This window comes from Crotalus tigris, unplaced genomic scaffold (assembly GCF_016545835.1).
Source record: "Crotalus tigris isolate CLP2741 ecotype Arizona unplaced genomic scaffold, ASM1654583v1 scf7180000020724.653033, whole genome shotgun sequence".
Classification (NCBI taxonomy): domain Eukaryota; kingdom Metazoa; phylum Chordata; class Lepidosauria; order Squamata; family Viperidae; genus Crotalus; species Crotalus tigris.
Window position 1 is genome coordinate 162936 of NW_024098152.1, and position 24114 is coordinate 187049.

Below are 24114 nucleotides of genomic sequence, written 5' to 3' on the forward strand. Positions count from 1 at the left end.
CAGGGTGAAAATGGGGGGGGGCTTGGTAGAGCAGTCAGGTCATGAAACGTCCCCAAGGGAGCTTGAGCCGGGCTCTTTTCTTGCAGACGTCTCACGACCCAACTAGGGAACATCATCAGTGCTAGCTTATCCCTGGAACTTCTGAGGTTACCTAGTTTGGGCAATGAAGCGTCTGCAAAGATAGTCACCAACAGGAGATCCCCCAGGACCCCGCTGTCTTCCTCCTCCTCCTCTTCCTCCTCTTCTGCTTCCTCCACACACACCCCCCCCCCTTCTGCCACCGAGGATGCTACCTAGTTGGGTCAAGAAACATTTGCAGGAAACCACCCAGCTCAGAGGGCACCCAGGACACCCCAGTCTTCTTCCTCCTCCTCCTCCTCCTCCTCCTCCTCCTCCTCACAAACCACATTCCCTTCTAGCACTGATGATGTTACCTAGTTGGGTAAAGAAACATCTGCAAGAAAGCCACCAAGCTCAGAGATCACCCAGGACCCCGCTGTCTTCCTCCTCTTCTGCTTCCTCCACCCCCCTCCCTTCTAACTCAGAGGGCACCCAGGACCCCTCAAGTCCTCTTTCCCACTCCTGGGGTGCATTTTGACTCACCAGGAGGGTAAAGACTGGGGGCATTAATGCACACTGGACGTTGAAAGAGGGGAGGGGTTGATACGGTGAAGGGAAGCGTATCCTGCAGGGGTTTGGCCTGCTGTGAAAGGACAAGGGGGGGCAGGCTGGTGTGGGCTTGGCCAGAGGCCTCTAAAGGAGGTGGTGGTCTCAGCCCTTTGCTGTTCCCCAGCCCTCCCTTTCTCTCCGTCTCTGTTGGTCAAGGTTGGCCAAACCTGAACCAGGAGCGCATGAGGAGGAGGAGGAAGGTGGGGAGGGGCACCTGATGGAAGCTGCAGAGGCAACCCCTCCCCCCTCCCTCTGCGAAGCCCCTGGTGGGAGGGGGGGCGGCCTCTCTGGGGCACAGGAGGCTCCCAGGTTGCCTGTTTGCAGAGTTGGGGCACAGAGAGGGAGGGAGGGAGGCGGGGGGGGACAGAGAGGTGAAGCCCAGTCTGGGCTACGGGGGCAGCAGCAACTTGTCCTCCTTGGGGAGCCCCTGGACGTCCCGGGGTCCCCGGGAGCTCCTGCCATCCCCCGAGCTCCCCCGCCCCGCTTCCCGCGGCATCCCGTCCCGCTCGCTCGGCAGCGTCTGGGGAGGCTCTGGCGGGCGTCCAGGTGTCATGGCTGGCGGCGGTGCCCTTCCAGGGGAGGGGGCGGGCGGGGGGGGGGAGCCGATCGGATCGGCAGCAGCCGCAGCCGCTGGAGGTGATGGCACCGTTTCAAATAAACCAGGCATGACCCAAAGCTCCCACTTCAAATGGGGAATGAAATTGCTTCATCCGTTTGACAGCTTTGCTCCGCGGAACGAAATTTATCTTCCCTTAATTGCCTCCCATCCCGAGAGGCTGCGTGCAGTAATTCCGAGGAGATAATTACCTCAAATTAAAAAAATGTGTGGCTACGCACCTCCGAGGGCCGAGGGGGAGGCCGTGGCCAGAGGTTTCCCCCCCCCCCAAAAAAGGCAGCAGAGCGAGGGGCTCTTGCCATCTCAGCAACAGGTCTCCGGTCCCCTTCAATGGGGTGGGGGCGACGAGGGGTCACGGCTCTCCTTTGCCTCTCTTCCCGGTGGGGGCTGGATGGAGAGGGGGGTCTGGGCGCCCGGCAGACGAGTTGACCCCTTCCCACCTGGGGTCCGCAGAGTCCCCCCCAACCTTCGCTTGCCAGTGAGGGCAGAGATTCACCTGGCCCTTGCAGGCACCCCCTTTGAGCTGCCTTTCTGTCTCTGGGTCAGCCGGGCCTCGCCCCCAGGCGCCTGGCCCCTCAGGGGTGGGAGAAACATTGCCAGGGGGGCCACCAAGAGTTTGGCCCAGCCCCACGTGGAAAGAGTGGCGGGAACTCCATGGCAGGAAACAGACAAGCGGGCGGCAGCTGTCCCAAAGGGGTGCCAGGGAAAAAGGGGCACGTCTGATGGAGGAGGCTCTGGGAGAGGCAGGCCAGGGGCCCAGCCATGCAGAATAACAGCGTTGAAAGGGACTCTGGAGGTCCTCTAGCCCAACCTCCCGCTCAACCAGGAAACAAGCTCAGTTTGGGCACATAGGGCTAAGGGTGCCACGTTTGGGCTTGGCGAGCCCTTTCTTGCCAGGACGGGAGCCTCTGACCACCACGGCAGCTGCTCTCCTGCCAGTCGTGGGCCCCCCAAATCCCCTTAGGGTGCCACCTGCCCAACCTCCGCTGCCTGGGAGGCTGAGGCCCCGCTGGCCATGGGTAGCTCCCCAGCCGAGAGATGAAGCCGCTCAGGCCTCTTGGTCGAGAGGGACCCCCCCCCCAGCTGCTGGTCACTCAGCCTTCCAAGAAGCAGCAGGACACTCGCCTCTTCCTGGGACCCCCAGGCCCGAATTGCCCCCGGGAACTGCCCAGGAGAAGGGCAGGCAGCGGGGGGTATGGAGGTGCCAGGCCGCCTGACAAGGGCTGAATGCCTGGTCCCTCTCGGAAGCCCAGCCCTTGGCAGCCACACCTCTGGGGGGAATTTAGCTGGGGGGCTGCCATCTGCCGCTCTTCCCTCCCCCGGCATTCTCTTTGAGAGTCAGGCCCCTTCATGCAGGTGAAGAGGTGGGCCCCTGTTCTCTCCCCCGCCCCCGCCCCCATGGGCCCCAGCCAGGCTCACCCGCTTTGCTCCGTAGCCGGGCAGGCTGCAGTTGCTCCTCAGAGCCCTTCTTGGTCTCACCTGCCCGGGGGGCTCCCGAGCGTTGCCAGGGGGGCTTCAGGGGAGCCAGTGCTGACCTTCCACCCCGGCCAGGCCAGTCCAAGGCTGCTTAAGCGAAAAGGCCTGAACATGGAGGAGCCCACTTGCCTTGGGGGGCTTCTTTGCCCACCCAACCCCACAGTTGGGTTCACCCTGGCTTGCCCCAGGGGGCTGCCACAGACCGGGCTCCCCAGAAGGGAAGTGAGTGCGAAGGGAGTTTTCTCCAGCTCCCTCTCCCTCCCCCCATCATAAGGGCTAATAGACTTGAAAGGGGTCATGGAGGTCTTCTAGTCCGCCCCCTACTTGAGCTCTGGTCTGAACCTGGGGAGAGAAGAGGGCCGGGAGAAGACCTTTCTCCACGCCCCAGGGGGTCCCCGAGCTGGTGGACCCCAGCTGCTCCCCCGCCAGGTGCCTCTGTGCACGGGAGCCCTGCTGGTTCAAGATGCAGAGCCGGCCCTTGTTGCCCTTCGCCGCCTCCCTCCCTTCCTTCCTCCCTCCCTCCCACATGTGGGTCTCGACCTACGGCCACAGCTGAGCCCGGGATCTGTGTTGTTCAATGAGAAATTTAGTTAACTGAGTTTTGCCCCATTTTACGACTTTTCTTGCCGCAGTCGCTAAGTGAGTCACTGCCATGGCTAAGTTAGCAACACGGTTGTGAGGTGAATCCGGCTTCCCCCTTCGGTCCTGCCAGTCGCCAAAGGCGGCCACCTGACCTCGGGACGCTGCGACCGTCGTAAACACGAGACAGCTGCCCAGGGGATGCCTCAATGGTTGTCGGTGTGAAAAACGGTCCTGTCACTTTTTTCAGTGCTGTTTTGACTTAGAATGGTCACTGAATGAACTGTTGTAAGTCGGGGACGCCTTGGACTTTGCCCTCCTCAGGAGTCGGCCTGAGAGCAAAATGGAAATCAGGACGGGACAGGACAGAATAGGGAATAGAGTGGAGTGGAGTAGAACAGAACAGAACAGAATAGAAGAATTGGAAGGGACCTTGGAGGTCTTCTAGTCCAGCCCCCAGCTCAAGCAGGAGAACCTAGACCATCTCAGACAAGTGATTGTCCAGTCTTTTCTTAAAAACCTCCAGGGATGGAGTGCACATGATTTCTGGTGGCCTGCTGTTCCACTGGTTCAGTGTTTCCCAAACTTGACAATTTTAAGGCATGTGGACTTCAACTCCCAGAATTCCACAGCCAGCGTTGCTGGCTGTGGAATTCTGGGAGTTGAAGTCCTCATGCCTTAAAATTGTCAAGTTTGGGAAACACTGCAAGTCTGGTTGATTGTCCTCACTGTTGGGAACTTTCTCCTTAGTTCCATGCTGCTTCTCTCTTTGGTCAGCTTCCAACCATTGTTTCTCGTCCTGCCCTCTGGTGCTTTGGAGAATAATTTTGACACCCCCCCCCCTCTTTCTGGCAGCCCCTCAAATACTGGAATGCTGCTATCATGTCTCCCCTATTTCTTCTTTCCTTTAGACTAGCCAAAGCCAAGTCGCGCAACCGTTCTTCTGGAGTGCCCACCCCCCTGACCCCGGTCCACTGCCTGCAGCCCCCCTTCTCCCCCCCTCCCCATAACAAGCCCAGAGCTCCAGCCAGGGGGAGAGGAGCCCTTGCCTGCCCCCCCCTCCGCCCTTCGTGCAGGGAAGCGGCTCCTCCACCTCCTCTCCCAGGCACCCCTTCCCCCTTCTCCCCCTTGGGGGGGGACGGGGTCTCCTCCCGAGGCCTTTGGCCCCTCTGGAACCCCCCTTCCTGGGAGCCTGGAACCCCCCCCCCCAGCGGCTCCAGCCGGCTTCCCAGTTCCTTCCCAGCGTCCAGGGTGGCCGTTGGGACTTTCGCACCAGCTTTCCCAGGGGTGTCTTTGGGGGCCCCGTCCCTACCTGGCGGGCTCGTTCTGCAGGGTCCCCAAGAAGAGAGGTGGCTTCGAATTCTGTCCCTAAAGCGACAGAATCTCCTTGGGGCTCATTGGCTGCCTGAAGTGCCAGGGGATTCCTGGCGGTTGACAGTATCCGGGCAATACGGGCGGTCCTCATCTTACGTCCGTTCACTTAGTGGCCATTCGGCACTGAAAAAGGTGTCTTCTCAGCATTTTTCACGCTTATGACCATTGCAGCACCCACACACACGTGCATGCGATCAGAATTCAAAGACTTGGCAACCGGCCCGTATGTATGACACTCGCAGGGTCCGGGGTGGGGGTGGGGGGTTTGTCACCTTCTGCCACGCAGACTCGATGGGAAACCAGATTCATTTAACAACCGTGTGACTACTTAACAACTGCAGGGATTCACTTAGCAACCGTGGGAAGGAAGGCGGTAAAGTGGGGCAAAACTCAGCTGACAACAATGGAAATGTTGGGCTCAGCTGTGCGTGTGAGTCGAGGACTCGCTGTACAACACACTAAAATTGTTTGTGTCTGTCAGGCAGCAACTGAAGCAGGGCACCCTCTTCTCTGCCTCCCTCCCCGAAAGGGAGGGGCTCTGGGGGTCTCTTTGCCCACAGCTGAATGGGATGCCCTGGATGGGTCAATCAGTCGGAATAGAGCTGGAAGGGACCCTGAAGGTCCTCTAGTCCAGCCCCCTGCTCGAGCAGGAGAACCTATACCATTTTGGACAAATGGCTGTCCAGCCTCTTCTCAAAAGCCTCCAGTGATGGAGCAGCCCCAACTTCTGGAGGCAAGGAGTTCCACTGATTAATGGTTCAGGAAATTCCTCCTTAGTTCTAGGTTGCTTCTCTCCTTGATTTGTTTCCATCCATTTTCCTCCCTCCCTCCCTCCCTCCCCAAATCATAGAATCCTAGGGCTGGAAGGAACCTCAAAGTCCTTCTAGTCTAACCCCCAAGGGTCCCTACGCTATTTCAAACAAACAGTTGCCCAGTCTCTTCTTAAAAATCTCCAGTGATGGAGCGCCCACGATTTCTGGAGGCAGATTGTTCCAGTGGTTAATAGTCCTCACTGCCAGGAAATTCCTCCTTAGTTCCAGATTGCTTCTCTCCTTGATGAGTTTCCATCCGTTGCTTCTTGTCCTGCCTTCTTCAGGGGCTTTGGAGGACAGGTTGACCCCCTCCTCTTCTTTGTGGCAGCCCCTCAAATACTGGAATGGTGCTGTCATTTGGATATTGCCTGGGCAGAGTTGAGGTCTTCCTCTTCAGCCTTTTGAGCTGATCGGTGCTCTTTAAAATAGAATAGAATAGAATAGAATAGAATAGAATAGAATAGAATAGAATAGAATAGAATAGAATAGAATAGAATAGAATAGAGCTGGAAGGGACTTTGGAGGTCTTCTAGTCCAGCCCCCTGCTCAAGCAGGAGGACCTATACCAGGGGTAGGCAACCTTGGTTCTTTTAGGACTTATGGACTTCAACTCCCAGAAGGAATTCTGGGAATTGAAGTCCATGAGTTATAAAAGAGCCAAGGTTGCCTACCCCTGACCTATACCATTTCAGACAGGTGAATGTCTAGTCTCTCTTTAAAAATCTCCACAATTTCTGGAGGCAAGCTGTTCCACTGGTTGATTGTCCTCATTGTCAGGATGTTTCTCCTGAATTCCAGGTTGCTTCTCTCTTTGGTCAGTTTCCACCATTGTTTCTCGTCCTGCCCTCTGGTGCTTTGGAGAATAACCTGACCCCCTCTTCCTTGTGGCAGCCCCTCAAATACTGGAATGCTGCTATCCTGTCTCCCTTACTTCTTCTTTTCTTTAGACTATCCAAACATCCTGCAGCCGTTCTTCGTATGTTTTAGCCTCCAGGCCTTGGATCATCTTAGCTGCTCTTCTCTCGTTGACGTTTTATCCTGTGTGCTTCTTGGTGGCCTACAGTTGCCCTGGGGATGGAGAGGCTGGGTAACAACCAAGACATGGAAAATAAAGACGGGAAACCGGAAGTTCCCTCCGCAGAGTCTGGCCTTTGGCATCTGGGCCAGGAGGAGTTTGGGCCTTCCCTGACCTGGGGCCAGCTGCGTGGTAGAAAGGACCAGGCCGGGCGAGAGTCATCTGGGCCGGCTGGGACTCCTCAGGGCATCCTTGTGGCCCGGCCCGCGCCTGGCACCTCGGAGCCCCAGGCACCTTGGCATCAGCAAGAACAATTACATTCCAGTTGGCAACAGGGAGAGCCCTTCTTCAGTGGGAGGGCTTGCCTTCATCCCTGGAGGTTTTGAAGGAAAGGCTGGACAGCCCCTTAGGGGGCAGAGGGTCTCCCGCTTGAGCAGGCAGGGGTTGGACCAGAACAGAGTTCCCCAACCTTTCCAGCTTTACAGACTGGTGGGGGAGGGAGGTGGAGAGGGGAGGCTTCCGTGCCAGCGGCAGGAAGCGTGAACACTCACAGCACCATTTGTGTGAATGCAAATGGAGCGTGTGGGCATGTGCTTGCCCGCCACTTGTGCAAATGGGGATGAGGTGTGCGTGCTCCCATATGCTCCGACGCTGCTTCCACGGCCCAGTTCCGAATGGCTCACCGCCCAGTAGTGGGCCAGGGCCCGGGGGGGGGGGGACACCCTTGGGCTGGAAGACCTCCAAGGCCCCTCCCAGCTCTATTCCAACTGACTGATCGACCGTTGTGGCAAGTATTTGCATTTGCGGGGTGTGTGTCTTTCTCTGTGTGTGTGTGTGTGTGTGAATCCTCCCTGACCAGACAAGGAACAGAGTTGGCAGAAAGCAAGGAAAATCTGCCTCTCCCGGGAAAAGAGGAGGCCGGCTGGAAAAACGCGTCTCCGCTGGCATCAAAGCAGCCAGCAGCCGAAGCCTCGTCTGGAACGGGGTCCCGCCTGGCCAGGGGCAGTGGAATAAAATCCTCCCTTGCATCTGGCCAGCTGCAGCCCATTTCTCCTCCCCCCCCCGCCCCTCTGCTTGGAAATGCTGAGCTAATTCTGATGAAGACCATAGATTTGGGGGCTTGGGGGGGGGTCTCTTCTGCCGATGATGATGATGATGATGATGATGATGATGATGATGATGATGATGATGACTCTTTCCGACTTGGCTTGCCCGGTGAGTGCAAAGCCGGGCCCTGAAATGTGGGATGGACCTCTGGAGCAGAGGGATCCCCTCAACCCCTTCCTGAACTCCCCCAGCTAAGCCGCTCCCCGCCTCTTCCCTCCCTCCCTCCCCCTCCCGCCCTTGCTGCTGCTGTCTCTGGGTCTCCTCACAGCCACTGGCCACCTCCGTCCCCCCCCCCCGCCCGATTCCACCAGCCCCGGTCGTGGGGGCCTCGGGCAGGGCGGGCTCTGGGCCTGCAGGAGAGGAAGGGTGGCTGCGAGGGCTGCATCGGGGCCCTCTTGGGCCCTCTGCTCCTTTCTCTTCCTCTCCTCTTCCTCCTTTCCCTCCTCCTTCTTCTCCTTCACTTCCTCCCCTCTTCCTGCTTTCTCTTCTCCTCCTCTGCTTCTTTCTCCTCCTTCGCTTCCTCCTCCTCTTCCTCCTTTCTCTTCTTCCTTCTGCTCTTCCTTCACTTCCTCTTTTTCTTTTTCTCCGCTTCTTTCTCCTCCTCTTCCTCCTTTCTCTTCTCCTCTGCTTCCTCCTCTTCCTTTTCCTCCTCCTCTTCCTCCTTTCTCTTCTCCTCCTCCTCTTCCTCCTCCTTCACCTTGCTGGAAGAGACCAGCCTGGGGGGGGCAGACACTAACCGGGCTGCCCTGGGGGGGGGAGGGAAGGAGGTGCCTCCATGCCCAGATTAGGAAAAGCCCTGCTGAGGAGGGAGCTGCTGCTGGAGCCTCTTGGCAGGAAGTGAGAGAGGCTGCTGCTCCCTCAGGCTCCCGGGAGCCTTCAGCCCCCTCGCTCTGCCCAGGCTGGGAGCTCCACCTGGGGGCAGAGGGGGTCGTCGGTTCTGTCGGGGCAGGAAGAGGCCCCTTCACACCTTAGTGGGCGGAGGGCCCCTTGGCCTTCCTGGGGAGAGCGCGGCCTGGCACCCTTTGGGCACCATCAGCGTCCCTCTCTGGGGAGGGCTGAGCCTCGCCCGTGGCCGAAGGACGTCCCCTGGCCAAAGCCCGGCCCCTCCTGCTCGGGGGGGGGGCAGCCCAGGGCAGAGGCCGACCGTGCATGGACAGCCCCAGTTTAGAAGCAGCCTCCGAAGTTCCCAGGAATCTTCAGTGCTTGCAGGGTGCACAGGAAGTGGGGAGGGGGAGGACAGGTGGGCTGTTATAAGAGCCGCCAGCATCTTTTTGGCTTGTTTGTCATCGGAACTGGCTGAGACATGAAGAGGCGACTTCTGCTTCAGTGGGTGCTCCTCTGTCGGGTGCTTAGTGGCAGTCAGGCCTGGGTTCCACGATGAAGGAGGGCAGTGCCAACCTAAAGCAGCCGTGGTTACGTGGGCATCTGGTGGGCCAAATGCGTCCAGCTTAGGTTTTCCTCTTGGTCATCCCCCTTTCTGATGCCAGTCGTGGCAAAAAGGGCCACGGCAGTTGACGTGCCAATAAAGGAGAATATTTTTAGCTCAGGGTTGAACTGAGGGATCCTCAGTGCTCTGTGAGTTTCCACAGTCCTCCATGAACCCCTTCTGTCTCTGAGGACGTTCCCCAGAAGCCTTCCAGTATCTCAGGGGCTGCCCCAAAGAAGAGGGGGGGGGTTCCACCTATTCTGGGAAGCACCAGAAGGCAGGACAAGAAGCAACGGATGGAAAGTAATCCAGGAGAGGAGCAACCTGGAATTAAGGAGGAATTTCCTGAGAGTGAGGACAATTAACCAGTGGAACGGCTTGCCACCAGAAGTGGTGGGTAGTCCATCACTGGAGGTTTTCAAGAAGAGACTGGACAGTCACTTGTCTGGGATGGTATAGGGCAGGGGTGAGGAACCTCGGCTCTTTTATGACTGGTGGACTTCAACTCCCAGAATTCCTGAGCTAGCGTGACTCAGCTTGGAACCCTCTCCCTTTTCCCTCAACATGCTGGCTCAGGGATTCTGGGAGTTGAAGTCCACCAGTCATAAAAGAGCCCAGGTTCCCCACCCCTGGTCTAGGGTCTCTTGCCTGAGCAGGGGGTTGGACTAGAACAGGGGTCCCCAGCCTGCGGTTCCACGGCTCACTACTGGCCACCGGGCCACAGAACAGGCTGGCCAGTGTGCGCACATCTGTGCTCGCACTCACCCCCACTCATGCTAGCGCCGCCACTGCTATGCAAACGGGGCACTACGCGGCGCAAAAATGGCTCTGATGTGCTAAAACGGGGTGCTACATGGCGTAAAAATGGGGTGCTAATGACTGTCATGCAGGTGCAAGCATTGCCCTGTTTGTGTTGTGTGTGCTCACAGCCCCGTGTGTGTGTGTGTGTGTGTGTGTGTTTTGTGTGTGTGCATACGTGCACGCGTAAAATGCTTCCCCCTCCCTTTCCCTCCAGTCCGAGAAAGGTTGGCGACCTCTGGACTAGAAGACCTTCCAGGTCCCTTCCGACTCTGTGTTTGTTAGTTGTGTAGTAAAACATCTGAAGGGAAACAGCCACGCTCAGAGACCCCCTGAGTTGACCTGTTCTTTGGAGACCCCTCCTTGGACACCCTTTGCTTCCGCCTCCCCCAAAGTTTGTGAGCCGGGGCCCCGTGCAGGACTCGGCTGTTTCCATGAAGCCAGTCTGGGCAGGGCCCCCCAAGATCAGCCCCTCCAGAGGACCAGCTGCTCCTCTCCAAGGGACGGTGCCCGGCCTTTCAGTTGGGGGGCCAGCCTGGAAATGGGAGGTGGGCCGGTGGGAAAAAGGCAGAGAGCTGGGGGAGGGAGGGGGCGCGGTTCAGTTGGGCTAGAGGCTGCAGACTCCTCGCAGACAGAGGGTCCAAGTGTCCCCCCCCCCAGAGATGCTTTGCAGCCCGGACCCCTCTTTGGTCCCCCAGGCCCCCCTGGCCTGCTCGCCCACTCCCCTCAAATGCCCACAGGTGGTCCGGCCTGGGCGGCTGCCTCACAAGATCAGTGGGACCCTTCGCTTTTAATCTGAGCAAGGGCTTGAGCTGGTTTCATCCTAAGCACACACACAACACACACACACACACACACACGCCGGAACCTGATTGTCTTGCTTTATGAGAGTTGCTGGCGCTATTTTGAATGCAGCCTTGAAAGCCGCGGCATTGAAGTACGAGATACGACCACAAATAGGCCACAGGAAACGTGCGGCGTAAAAATAGCTCCCCTGCGCCCAGCCTTGCGAGGCAGGCCGGCCCCGGGGGGGGGGGATGATGTTTGTGTGCACAAGTCACAAACACAAACAATGGCCTGGGGGGGAGCTAGGAGCCTCCCTTGCAGGAGGGGGCAGGAGGGACGGGGCCACCAAGGTGACTGGGGTCAGCCCCCCCCCGTGCCACACGTGGCCAGCCAGCCAGCAGGCAGGGAGGAAGCTGCCCAGGGGAGAGCTCAGCCGAGGCCTTCACTGGCCACTCCCCAGACCAGACCCTCGGCCACCCCTGGCCACTGTGAGGGAGGGGCAGCCCCCCGGGAGGCAGGCCAGGCGTGTGCAGGGGCTCTGGGCCTGCCCCTTGGCTCCCGCTGACCAGCAGGCTGCGCTCCGGCACCTTGGCCTGGAGGGTCCCAGCCTGGGCTATGGGGGACCGGCTACGTGAGTGGTGGGAGCCCCTTCTGCTCTCTGGGAGGGGGTCCGCCCCCCCTGAGCCCAGCGCCCAGAGGGGGGCAGAGTGGACCGGGGAGGGTCAGCAGCATCGGGAGAAACTCATGGATGGGGTCTCCCCAAAACAGGTGGGGGGGAGAGACGGGGGCAATCAGCAACGAGCGGGGACCCCCCTCTGTCTCCCAGACAGTACCAGCTGAGATGGTGGGGACCAGGAAACTCTGGGTGGGGCTGTGAAGGAGGCAGCCTTAGAATACAGGCAGTCCTCGACTTTACGACCACTTGTTTAGTGACCGTTCAGTTGTTCAACAGCACTGAAAAATGTGACTTGGGGCTGTACACTCTGGACTGTTGCAGCATCCCCGCCGTCACGCGATCAGAATTCAGACGCCTGGCAGCTGACTCATACTTACGGCGGACGCAGTGTCCAGGGGGTCCCTTTTGACGGGTAGAGTCAATAGAGAAGCCGGATTTACTTAACAGCCGTGTAACTAACTTAAGGACTGCAATGAGTCACTTTACAACGGTGGCAGGAAAGGACATAAACTGAGGCAAAGCTCACTCAACCCGTGTCTCTCTTAGTGACAGAAAATTGGGGCTCTGCCGTGGTCATAAGTCGAGGACCTCCTGTATTGTAAGGCACTTGTCCCTTTTGAAGGAATTTGGGGGGGCTGGAGAAGAGGGCGCTGAGACCTGGGGAAGGGGGGTGAGGGGTGGAAGGCCTGAGCTGGGGAAAGGGGGGGGAGCTTTTCTCAGAAGGGGGGCTTTCGCGGCAATGCAGAAAAAGGGGTCGGGGCGCCCCATTGCTCCGCTTTCAGGGGCTCCCACGGTCCTTGGTGCCCTCCAGAATCAGGAGGCCCTGGAGAGGAAAGGAGCTGGGGGGGCAACCCAGCCCCCCAGCCCCACCCCTGTGCCAGCCATCCTCTTGGGGATGGGGGGGGCTCGCCGTCCCCAGCAGGGTCCTGTTCTTGGGGGGAGAATAGGCTGGACCACTAGTGCCCCCTCCCATAGACAGGCCCCCACTGCAGGGCAAGGATTATTGTGACGGGGGTCCCTTGGGGGTCTCTGCATTGTCAACCAAGCATTGCCAGAAAGGGGGTCTCTGAGCTGGGCGGGGGCTCTTTCCCAGTCCCAGGGCTCCAGCCTTGAAGGTGGGCGCTGGGAAGGGGGGACTGGCCTCCCTCTCTCTATCCTGGGGGGGGGCATCTGCAGTTTTAAGGAGGAGGAGGCTTCCTGAGGAGTGTGGTGGTCGCATGGAGGGAGAAGGGCAGAGGGTCTGTTGAGTGGGGGTCTCCACCGCAGCCCTGAGGTGCTCTAACGGGGGTCAATGTCTCTCCTCTCTTTCCTTCCGTATCTTCTGTCTTCTCGTCTCCTTCCTTCCTTCCTTCCCTTTCTTCCTTTCATTTCTTCTTGTCTTTGCTCCTTCCTTCCTTTCTTTTTCCCTTCTTTCCTTCCTTTCCTTCTTCTCTTCTTTCCTTACTTCTATCTTCTTCCTTTTCTTTTCTCTTGTCCTTCCTCCTTGTCTCCCTTCCTTCCTTCCTTCTTCCCTTCCTTTCTTCTTTTCTCCTCTCCACTTCTTCCTTTCCTTTCTCTTCTACCTCCTCCTCCTCCTCCTTCTCCTGTCCTTCCTCCCCCTCCCCCACCCTCCCCCCCCCCCGTAGGTCATTGCGGCCGACTGCAAGCGGGTGACGGTGCTGAAGTATTTCCTGGAAGCGCTCTGTGGCCAGGAGGAGCCCTTGCTGGCATTCAAGGGTGGAAAGTACGTGTCGGTGGCCCCCAGCCCAGACGCCCTGGGAAAGGAAGCAGACGCCAGCCAGCAGGGAAAACAACTGGAGGATCAGGTAGTGGGCAGGAAGGGGGCTGCGCAGCAGGGGCGGGGGGGGGGGGCGGCCCGGCCTGCACACACACTCTCCCCCCCCCCTTTGTAGCGGGGTGCTCTGCGTGGCGTCCCCCGAGTGCCGGTGCCCTTTCCTGCCAGTCCCACCCAAACGCTCCCCGTGGTAACTGCGATGAGTTCCAGATGCGCTCTGCAAATAGAGTTCGGGAGGGGGGCAGAGCTTTAATAATGTGCAGCTCGGGCCCAGCAGGAAGGGGATGGGAAGGGGGGAGGGAGGGGGGGTTAGGGTTCAGGCTCAGGATCGAGTTTAGGGGGGAGCCGGGAAGCAGGGCTGCACAGCCACCTCCAGCACACGTACAGGAAGGGGGACGGGGTGCTTGGCTCGCCCCCCGCCCCCCCACCACCAGCCCCCCTCCCCCCGCCTCTCTCACATCCTGATGTGATTAAGGAATTTCTCCTCTTGTTTTCCTGCCCCGGCCTGTTCCTGTAGCCCGGGGTTCTCGGCAGGCCGCGAGTGAGTGAGTGTGTGTGTGTGTGTGTGTGTGTGTGTGTGCACACGCACAAGCCTCTGCTCCTCCCTGTCCCTGCCAGCCAGCTGCAAGGCCGGCCGGCCTTCTGGGGGAGAGGGGGGGATTGTGCAGGGGCCCTGGGGTCCCCATCCCCCCCATCTCCAGCCTTCTTCGCACACCCATGAGACGCTCGTGGGGGGCTCTGGGCTCCCTGCCCCATGTGATCTGCGGGGGAGCTGGGAGCACAGAGGCAGGCGGCCCCTCCCCTCCGTTTAAGGGCCGGGGTCCCCCGACCGAACACCCCCAGAGGGTCCTGGCAGTTGCAGGACCTGCAGCCGGTTCCCATCCGCTGGTCGGAGAGGCTGGGCGGGCCCTTCAGTTTCTCCTGTTGTGATGGTTGCCATGGCGCTCTTCCTTCATTTTCGCTCCCCCCCGCCCCCCACCCACCCCCTGCCTGCTGGAAGGAGGACGACATCCAGATGGAGGCCTTGCCGGACGACTCGGAGGCCAAGGCCGAGGGCAGCGGTGACGAGCTGGACATCAGGGAGCTGCGAGCCAAGAAGCAGGCGCTGGCCAGGAAGGTGGCCGAGCAGCAGCGCCGGCAGGACAAGATCCAGGTCAGTGCAGCTCCTCCAGGGGGCGCTCTTCGGGGGGGAGCCCAGCCTTTCTCACCCCCTTAGGAAGAGAGGGCAGCCCCCCCCCAGTGCCATGTGTGGGAAGGCGGTCTTGCAGCCATGTCCAGGGACCCTGTGATGCTGGGGCCCCAGTCGTGCCTGCAGGGGTCGCCCTGAGCAGCTGCCCCCCCACCCATGCCCCTCGGGTGCCCAGCGTGCACCGCGCAAAGACCGGCCCGCCTGCCGGACTCTCCAGCCCAGCCTGGGACATCGTGAGGGACGTGTCCTCCGGAGCCTCCCTGGGCTGGAGCCGAGCGTCATGTCCCATCCGTGGGCTCCCAGCTGGCCCCTCGGCCCTGCCGGCTCACCGATTCCCGACAGCCGAGGGAGAACCCCTCCCTCCTGCCCTCCCCCTCCGCTGTGCCCAGGGCCCTCCTGCCTCCATAACTCTTCCTTTCCCAGCCTTGAACCCCAGCCAAACACATCTGTCTAGCCATATGCGTGAACTCTGGAGTCTGTGCCGAAGCAGTTGTAAAACAGGACCGCCAAAGGGCCGACTGGGAGAGCGTGCACATGTGTACCCGCCGGCTGTTGGCTGCTGGCCCAGAACCCCCACCCCTCCCTCAGCTCTCCAGGCCCACCGCTGCCTGCTGCAGCCGCCCAGCGAGAGCCCCCCCACCCGCCAGGACAGCGCCTGGGCCCTGGGGCAGGGGGGAAGGGGGAAAAGACAAAGACAGGGGGGTCGTGCCCCTTCCCCGATCTCATATCAGCAGTGACCCCAGTCCTGCAAGGGCCAGGGAGATTGCCGGGCCTGGGGAGGCAGTGGTGCACAGGCACCCCCACCCTTGCCAGCTCAGCTCAGCCTTTCTGTCCCCAGAGGGGCTTCGCTGGGATTTGCACCAAGGCCGGAGGTCCTTCTCGGCCTGGACATCTGTTGAGGCCGGCAGGAAAGGAAGCTGTTCTGCCCCGAGGTGGCCGGGCATCCAGTCTGCAGGAAAGGGGGGGGTCTTTGGCCACCCAGGGGAGGGCAGTCAGTGGGGCTTAGGGGTTCAGGCTGCCAAGGTCGGGGGAAGAGACCCTCCAGCCCCTAGGCCACAGCACTGGGAATGGTGGAGGAGCCGGCTGCAGAGGTGGAGATGCAGCACTTCCGGAGCAAAACTCCCACCTGAAGCACAGCGTAGGCCTCCCCCCCCCTCTCCCTCGGCAGCCCCATTCTTTTCTGGGCACAGCAGCCGGGCAGCCCCTCCTTAGGGAGCTCCAGCAGCAGCAGCAGCAGCCGCCGGTCTGGGAGAGGCTGCCTGTGGCTAAATTTAGCCCCGTCCGGCCCTCCTTTCGCGCTGGGAAACAATGGCTGAGCGCCCGCACACGGCCGTGCACCTGCCAGCAGCGGAAGGGCACCCCCACCCAGCGGCTCCACCACGCTGGGGCAGACGAGTCCTACTGGGCAGCGGACACGTCCCGGGCGGCTGCCCGCCGGCCTCCTCCCGGCCCCCCAGGGGAAGGGGAAAGAGTCAGCCGGGCCCCACCTGCTCGCGGGGATCCGCAAGGCCCTGCGGCTGCTGCCCCCTTGGCGGGGGGGGGCTGGTCCCGTCCTTGTGCCCTGGCCGGCCGCTGCCAAGGCAAACGGCCCCCTCCCGAGGCCGGCTTCCTCGCGGCGGGGGAGGGAGACTTGGCACCGGCCCACCACGGCTGCTCGCATCCTGTCGTCCTCTCTTTGGCCAGCCCAGGGGAGCCGAGGGGACGTGACGGCCGGCACAGAGCCGCACAGCGCCTGGAGCCCGGCAGTCGGGCCAAGAGCCTCGGAAGGGCACGAGGGCAGGGCAGCCAGCTGGCCCTGGGTTGGGCACGGGGGCCCAGTTGCCGCCGTGGCACACTGGCTTGGAAGGGTCTTCATCTAGCCCGCTCCTCAGGCTAGCTCAGAGGAACGGCTGTCTAGCCAGGAGACCTCTGGCTTAATCATGGTTTAAGACGCCATCTGGTTTAATGGTTTTATAGGCCATCTAGAATAGACTAATAACTTTATTGTCACCTTGAATGTGCCCTAATCGGCATACATTCGAATGAAATTTCGTTGCAAGAGAGCTCTCACCTCCAATATACACTACATAAATAGGGCAAAAATAAATAAATAAAACACGGGTATGCATATACCTACATATATGGCACAGAGTAACAACAGTCCAGTTCACGTTATGCATCCATGTGCATGGTGAGAGAATCTTGCGAGTTTACCAGACGGAGAGGGCGTAGGGAACCAAGCGGGGGTTGGACTAGAAGACCTCCAAGGTCCCTTCCAGGTCTGTTATTTTGTGATATGCATTGTGTTATATCGGTGTTTCTCAATCTTGACCATTTTAAGGCACGTGGACTTCAACTCCCAGAATTCCACAGCCAGCAATGCTGGCTGTGGAATTCTGGGAGTTGAAGTCCACGTGCCTTAAAATGGTCAAGGTTGAGAAACAGTGCGTTATATGGTTTACTAAGCCATTTAATTAAACCTCCGGTTTAATAATCGTTTAATAGGCCATCTGGTAATGGTTTAATAGGCGAGAATGACGCAGAAGGCCAGAATCCCGGTGGGAGCATCCTGGGCCGTTGGTGGCGAGGCCTGGCCCACAGGGACACGGGCAGGCAGGGTGTTTCGGGAAGGGGGGGGCGCAGGGGATTCCCCCAGGGGTCTCTGGCTGCCCCTCCAGTGGTCATTTGGGGCTGTAAACACTGAGGGAGCCGCCCTGCCCTGCGGAAGAAGCGGCTGGCGGTCCGTCTCCCTTGTTCACTGTGATGGGGAGGGGGGCCGATGGGGGCACCAACCCTGATCTCCCCTGCCAGGGGATTCCCAGCCCAAGACAGAGGGAGGGTCTTGGGGGGGCTTCACGGGAGTAAGAGCGAGCACATCAAGCAGGAGCCCCTTCCAAACACAGCCATAGAATCCTAAGGCTGGAAGGGACCTTAAAGGTCTTCTAGTCCAGCCCAAGAGATCTTATATCAAGGCTGTCTGACCTTGGCCTCTTTACCCTGCCCTGGCTGGGGAATTCTGGGAGTTGAAGTCCACGAGTCTTAAAAGTTCCCACAGTTGAGCAACCCTGCTCTCTATCATCCCGGACAAATTATTCCCTGATCTTGTCTTGAAAAACCTCCCGTGGTTTTAGGAAGGGCGGGGCAGGTCCGTATTCCCCTCCAATTCTGGAGCACTACGGCTCCCATGGTGCCCAGCCAGTTCTTGCCCAGTCTGGATAAGGGGGATGTTGCTGCTGCTCCAGCCTCCGTGTGTCGTCGGCCCCTCCCTGCCTCGCCCAGTCCTGGGCAGACCAGCGTGGCTAACCTGCCCTCCCTCACCCCCCCACCCCGACCCGGGGCTCTTGCAGGCGGTGCTGAAGGACCAGGCCCAGCTGAGGCAGATGGAGCTGGAGATCCGCCCCGTCTTCCTCGTCCCGGACACCAACGGCTTCATCGACCACCTGGGCAGCCTGGCCCAGCTGCTGGAGTGCAGGCAGTTCATCCTAGTGGTACCCCTGATTGGTGAGTTGGGGAGGGGTAGATGCCCTGTTTTTCCCACAGTCCTCTGGACACGGGGCGCACCCCGAAGGCCTGCCGGATAAACGGGGTTCTTTCAAAGACGTTGCAGCCCCTTCACCAAATCTTCCACCTGGTGCTGCCCTCCAGCTGCGCCAACTCAGTCCAGCCCTCCCTAGATTTCCCCCCCCCAGCAGAGGTGGGCTTCCCCCAGCCGCCCAGGGCAGCCACACCGTTGCCCTGGGCGCCCTCGGCTGCAGCGTCGTCACGTCTCTTCCTGCGTCTGACCCCGAGGAAAGAAAATAGGGGTGCAAAAGGAGCCTGTGGAACTCGCCTCGCCTGCGCCGGGCGTCCTGGGGCTCCGGGGCCACTGCAGCGGCAGCGTGGGGCACAGCTGACTTGGGCCCCTTCCTGCTTAGTCAGCCCAGGCCCGGCGTGGCTGGGAGGGATCCCTCTGCAGGGACAGTCCGGCGGAGAAGGCCTGAGCCAGGCGGGGCACTCCCCCCCCCCAGTCCAGCCGCCAGTTTGGCTCTCCCTCCTCTCCTTATAAAGCTGCGGCTCAGCAGAGCTGGCTCCTGCCAGGGGTAAACACTCAGCCGGGCAGCAGATAGCGGCCTGCTGCTGGGTGGTCTGCGGGGAGGGGGGGGTGACATTGGGCACCCTCCTGATCCACTCCCTCCTCGGAAGAGCAGAAGGACCTGGGCTCCGGCCATCCTCGCGGGCTGCAGGAAGCTCCCTGTCCGGAGGGGGGGGAGGCCTGGCGTGGGGAGGGGGCTCCCAGGCCCGCTCCTCCTCCAGGCTGGCTAGGGTTCCTTTTGTGGCAGCCACAGGTGCCCCCCTTGCAGGGGGAGGATCAGCAGTGCCCCACACTGGGGGGCCGGCTCATGGCTCTGCCCTGGCAGGCCGGGGCAACCAAGAGTTAACGCCTGCTCTGGCCGTTGCCCGCCCATCGGGGCCAGCTTCCCTGGCTCCTTCCCACTCCTTCCCACTCCCTCGCTCCTCCTGTCCCCTGAACCCGACCCCTTTGGCAGTGGCCACGGAGGAGAAGCCGGGCTGGGCAGGAGCACAAACAAGCCGCCCCTTTGAAGGCTGCTTGGCTTGGACGCAGCCACGGGATGAAGAGCGCGGGGGGGGGGGGGAGCAGCTCCTCCCGTTCCTTCGGCCGGTCATCCGCAGGCCGTTTGATCTTCCCCAGGCGGCTGTCAGGCCTTCACTCTGCCTGGTGGAAACATGGGAGCTGGGGGAGCAGACACCCCCCCCCCGGAAGCCGTCCCAGGAGGGGCAGCGTCCCTGGCCCCGGGGGCCGGAGGGGAGGGGGAGACCCCCCCCTCCTCCAAGGGATGCATAGTTCCCGCTTGATCTCAGCTTTTGGCCCGGCTGGCTGCCCAGAAGGGTCAGCAGATTGGCCATCCCGAGGCGGGGGGGGGGGCACGGCCTCCCTTGCGGGCTCAGCAGGGTCACTTCGGCCCTTGCTTTGTCCCACGCTCCCAGCCCCCCCCCAATAACCTCTGAAAGCCCCCCTCCCTTCCCCAAATGCCAGCCTTGTCCCTCCTCCTTCCTTCTGCAACAGGAAGCCAAGTTTAGTAGCCGCCCCCCGACAGGCCCCCCAGGACAGCCGGCTTTGCCTGGCCCCACCCCCACCGTAGGCCAGGCAGGACTCGAGGCAGGAGTGCGAATCCTCCCCGTCTCTCTTTCCTCCTGCCAGTCATCAACGAACTGGACGGGCTGGCCAAGGGCCCCGAATCGGAGCGCCGGGCCGGGGGCTACACCCGCCTGCTGCAGGATCGGGCCCGCCAGGCCGTGGACTTCCTGGAGGGCTGCTTCGAGAGGCGCGACAGCTACATCCGGGCCCTGACCAGCCGCGGCAACGAGCTGGAGTCCATCTCCTTCCGCAGCGAGGACATTTCCCGCCAGCAGGTACCCGGCCAGCTCAGCACGGGGGGGGGGCTGAAGACCCTCCCCGAATGCCCCCCTTGGGTTGGATTCTGCAGCGCGGAGGATACCTGGAGCCTCCGGGGAGCCTGGGAACGGGGTGGGACACTGATGGCCCAAGAGGAGGGCCTTGCTCCAGGTGCAGAGGCCCCCAGACCCGCCTCGGCTGGAGGGTTGGGCTGAAGGGGCTCAAAACTCTTCAGCATAAAGGTAGTCCTCAATTTACAACCACTCGGTTAGTGACCGTTCAAAATTACGACGGCACTGAAAAAAGGCACTTGTGTCCATTTCTCACACTTACGACCGTCGCAGGATCCTCATAGTCATGTGATCAAAATTTGGAGGCTTGGCAACTGGCCTGTATTTATGACGGTCGCAGCCTCCCGGGCTCACGTCATCCCCTTCTGCGACCGTCAGATGAGCAAAGTCAATGGGGAAGCCGGATTCACTTAACAGCCGGGTTACTCACTTAGCAACCGTGGAAAGAAAGGTGGTAAAACGGGGCATGACTCACTTGGGAGCCCTGGTGGCCCTGGTGGTGAGAATGTGGCATTGCAGGCAGACTGTGCAATCCACAGCCGGGAGTTCGATGCTGACCGGCTCAAAGTCGGCTCAGCCCTCCGTCCTTCCAAGGTCGGTAAAAGGAGGACCCGGATGGTTGGGGGCGAATAGGCTGTTGTAAACCGCTTAGGGAGGGTTGTAAAGCACTGTGAAGCGTCATATAAGTTGTATGGCTAAGTGCTGTTCCTATTAACAACTCCCTTGCTTAGCAACTGAAATTCTGGGCTCAGTTGTCATAAGTCAGGGATTGCCTGCAATGACAAATGCTTTACAGGGAAGGTGGGGGAACATAACGGTCCCGTCTGCAGACAAGGCCGGCTCCCCGGGGGTCGCGGCCAAGATTCAGGGGCACTTTTACTTGGAGGTAGAACGGAGAGAAACAAGAGGGGCGCAGTTTGCAATCAGGAGCAAACTGAGACCCTTCGTGGTGTAGAAGAGCCCAAGGCCCGGGGGCAGAGCTTTGGGGCGGGTGTGGGATACCCGAGGGGGTAGGGGCTGGGGGTCTGGCTGGACCCTTCCTTGTACAAGCCCCCCCTGCCCTGTGCGTGACGCTGTGGCGGAGGCAGCCAGTGCTTTCCCAGGCTGCTGCTGCTGCTCCTCGGCCGTCACCCAGGACGGGGGGCCTGGTCCCGGGAACCCCCTCTCTGAAGACCCAGCAGAAACCAGATACGCCCGTGCAAAGAGCCCAGCCAGGATGGAGGGAAGAAGGACGCTGGGCCGGTGAAACGGGTGGCCCAGGAATCCCATCGGCCAATAAACGAAATCGGCCCCTGCTGCCGTTGGGGAGGGGGCTTCAGTGGGACCCCCACGCTCATTCCAAGAGGCAGGTTGAGATCAGCTTCCAAGGGGCGTCTTCTCTGTCCCAGAACCGAATTGCCCCAAATATAGTACAAGCTCAGGACAATCCAATAACCACCCGGGCTGGGTCTTCCTCGCCCAACGGGGGGCAGGGGGGGCTTTCCTGCTGCCCCTCCCCCCTCCCTGTGAGATTTTCAGCCCCTCCTGGCAGCTCCCATGGGCAGCTGCCCCCTCCTGCCTTCCCGTCTCCTGCGGGGTTCGCGCTCTGCCTGGGAGACGGACGGGGCCAGGCGTGGCTGGGGACTTGGGCCGACCTTCCCCTTTAACTGGCCTTCCGGCCAGGAGGGGGGGCCTTGGCCTGGAGGCCCGGAGTCACCTCTGGCAGGCTGGCCCCAAAATGTCACCGGTCAGAGGCTGAAGAGGTTCCTCCTCCTCCACCTGCCGGGCCGCTCAGCCTCTCCCCTCCCTCTTCCTCCTTCTTCCCAGGGAAACAACGACGACCTGATTCTCTCCTGCTGCCTCCACTACTGCAACGACAGAGCGAAGGACTTCATGCCGGCCAGGAAAGGTGGGTGGGGGAGAGCTCGGACGCCCCGCAGGAGGGCCCAGCGGCCCCCGCCAGGTTTCGCAGCCGAGCTCCCTTTGGAGGGAGGCAGAAAGTGGGGGAGGGGAGGGGGGGCTCGTCAGGAGCCTGGTCCTCCGTGCCCCGATGCCTCCGTCGCCCGGCCCTTTCCTGGAAGGCCACAGGGGGGGCCCTTCTGCCGCCTCCCGGCAGCCCCGGAGCCGTTTCCAGGGGGCAGGAAGTGGGGGCCGCAGCTGCTCAGCCCAGCCCCACGCCTGTCGGGCCAAACTCTGAGCAGCTTAACTTGTCAGCTTGACGGAGAAGGCCTTTCGCAGTGTTTATGCCTGGCTGGGGCGGAATCGGGCGATCAGGGGATTATGGCGGATGGGGCCTGACAATCTGACAGCCTCTGGTTTCTAGCAGTCCGCCTCCTTGCTGGCCCAGGGGATGGTTATTGTTAAGCGCTGGAAGGTTCCGCTGGGCGGGGGGGGGGCTGGATCCTGGCCGGGCAGGCGGGCAGTGTCCCGGAGCTGGGTGAGGCCCAGGCCGAGCGGCCAGGGACCCACAATCCTTTCCCCCGCCTTTTGCAGACGACCCCATCCGCCTGCTCCGGGAGGTGGTGCTGCTGACCGACGACCGGAACCTGCGGGTGAAGGCCTTGACCCGCAACGTGCCTGTGCGGGACATCCCCACCTTCCTGCGGTGGGCCCAGGAGGGCTGAGCAGACCCCTTCCCTGGGAAGCCGTGCAGCTCGTCGCCAACATGGAGGGCGGCCTCAGGGCGTGCCCGTGCCCCGTGCCAGGGCTGTTGTGCTGCCACCACTGCCACCCCACCACCACCCTCCTTCCAGGAGAACACCCAGCACAATAAACGCAGCGTCTTCAACTCCACCTGGAATGGCCATGCTGTGGGTGCACGTACACGCGTGGAGAAGGAGCCCGGGGTAGGCGGTCACTGTGGAGGGAGGCGAGAGTGAGCAGGGTTGCGGCCTCGGGGGCCAGGAGGAGAGGCCAGTCGGAGGGTCCTAAGTGGGCCTTCGATCTCCCCTGCGCAGCTGGAGCAACCCCCCCGCAGCCCTGGCCAAGGAGTTCTCGGCTCTAACTGCCACTGCTGCTCCTTGTGCCATCAGGAGCCGGGGGGGGGGGGGAGGCACCTCCTCCCATTTCTGTCAGCGCCCCCTCCCCTTCCCGAGTGTCTGTCTCAGGTTTTTAGCCCCTCTCTCATCCATGCCACCCTCCAGTCGCTCCTTCCTCTGTGCTATGATGGACTGAACCCCCCTGCCACTCCAAGCCAGCTCCGTCTCCGTGGTGGGCCTTGGGAGGGAGGCCAGGAACAACCCTTAAGGTTGGGGGGTAGATGGGCAGGAAAACCTCCCTGGAGGAGAGCAAGGGAGAGGCAGAAAAAGGGGGGCTGGGTCCAGCTGTTGTGCCCCTTGGGGCTCAAGGAGGTTGCGTGGGTCGGGAGAGCTTTCCCAGCCAGATCCCTCCCCATGGGAAGACCTTCCTGCCAATTGGGGGGGGCGGAGTGCCCCCGTGGGGCCACATGCCAGGACTGGGGGGGGAGAGGGGCCTGGTTAGCTGCAGGGCAGAGGAGCCCACCTGCCTTCCCTTTGGACGGGAATTGCCCGCCATGGGCTACGAGTGTGCCTCTCCCGGGGCTTGGCGCGGCCCCCCCTTTGCCGAGGAGGGGGGGGTCTCTTCCACCCCTTGCAGCTTCTGACTCTGCCTGACTGGCTTGGACGGAGGGCCTGGGCCCACTTTTGTTCCCTTTTTTTTCTTAATAAAGTTTTAGTAGAAACCTTGCTCTTCGCTGCTTCCTTTGGGGCGGGGGCCACAAGGGAGGAAGAAGGGGTAAGGGGCCGTCCCAGGAGAACGTTGGGGGGGGGCAGGAGCCCCTCTGCAGCCAAGCGCTGAAGGGGAAGCGCCACCAGGAGGCCAGGAGTTGTCCGAGGCTGCAGGGCATATAAATAACACCAAGAAGCACAACTGACCAGCCCCAGTTTCTGGATGGCTGGCCTGCAGAGCCCCAACTGACCAGCTGTTGGATCAGGCTGAAGTGCCCAGCGCCATGGCCTTTGCGTCCCATCACGCTCAGGGCATGTGCTGTGTGCAGGGAGCAAACAACACGCTACATGCATCAAAGGGGAGCCTGACCGCCACTTTGGGTGTGGACGGAATAGCCACTCAAGTTGCAGGGGGGGGGCAAGGCCGGTGGTGGTGGTGGTGGTGGTGGTGGTGGTGGTGGCAGCAGCAGCTGGGGCTCTTTGGCCAGATTTGAGCATCTCAAGAAAGGGGGGGAGAATTTCCTGAGCAGCCGAGCACGAGGGTCCGTGGGGAGAGCTGACCCCTTCCCATTTCCTGCATCAGCTGTGCAAACGGCAAGGCACCTGCACTTGCCCCCCCCCAACACTTTCTGGCATTGAAAAGGCACCAGCCCCCCTCCCCCCACCTCTGGCACCGTCTCTGCATCCGGCTACACTTCTGTCAGGCA

At 61.1% G+C, this 24114-nt stretch overlaps 1 protein-coding gene across 3 annotated transcripts in view; it reads left to right on the forward strand.

Moving 5' to 3' along the window:
* SMG6 (SMG6 nonsense mediated mRNA decay factor) overlaps nt 1-23425 on the forward strand; it is a 75268-nt gene extending 51843 nt beyond the window's left edge. For all 3 annotated transcript variants that reach the window (XM_039368231.1, XM_039368232.1, XM_039368233.1), the window contains 6 exons: nt 12960-13139; nt 14109-14261; nt 17624-17777; nt 19477-19688; nt 21549-21630; nt 22215-23425. In XM_039368231.1, the coding sequence (XP_039224165.1) occupies nt 12960-13139; nt 14109-14261; nt 17624-17777; nt 19477-19688; nt 21549-21630; nt 22215-22345 (912 nt within the window). In that variant the 3' untranslated portion in view covers nt 22346-23425. The remainder of the gene's footprint in view (nt 1-12959; nt 13140-14108; nt 14262-17623; nt 17778-19476; nt 19689-21548; nt 21631-22214) is intronic.
* Nucleotides 23426-24114: the final 689 nt, after the last annotated feature.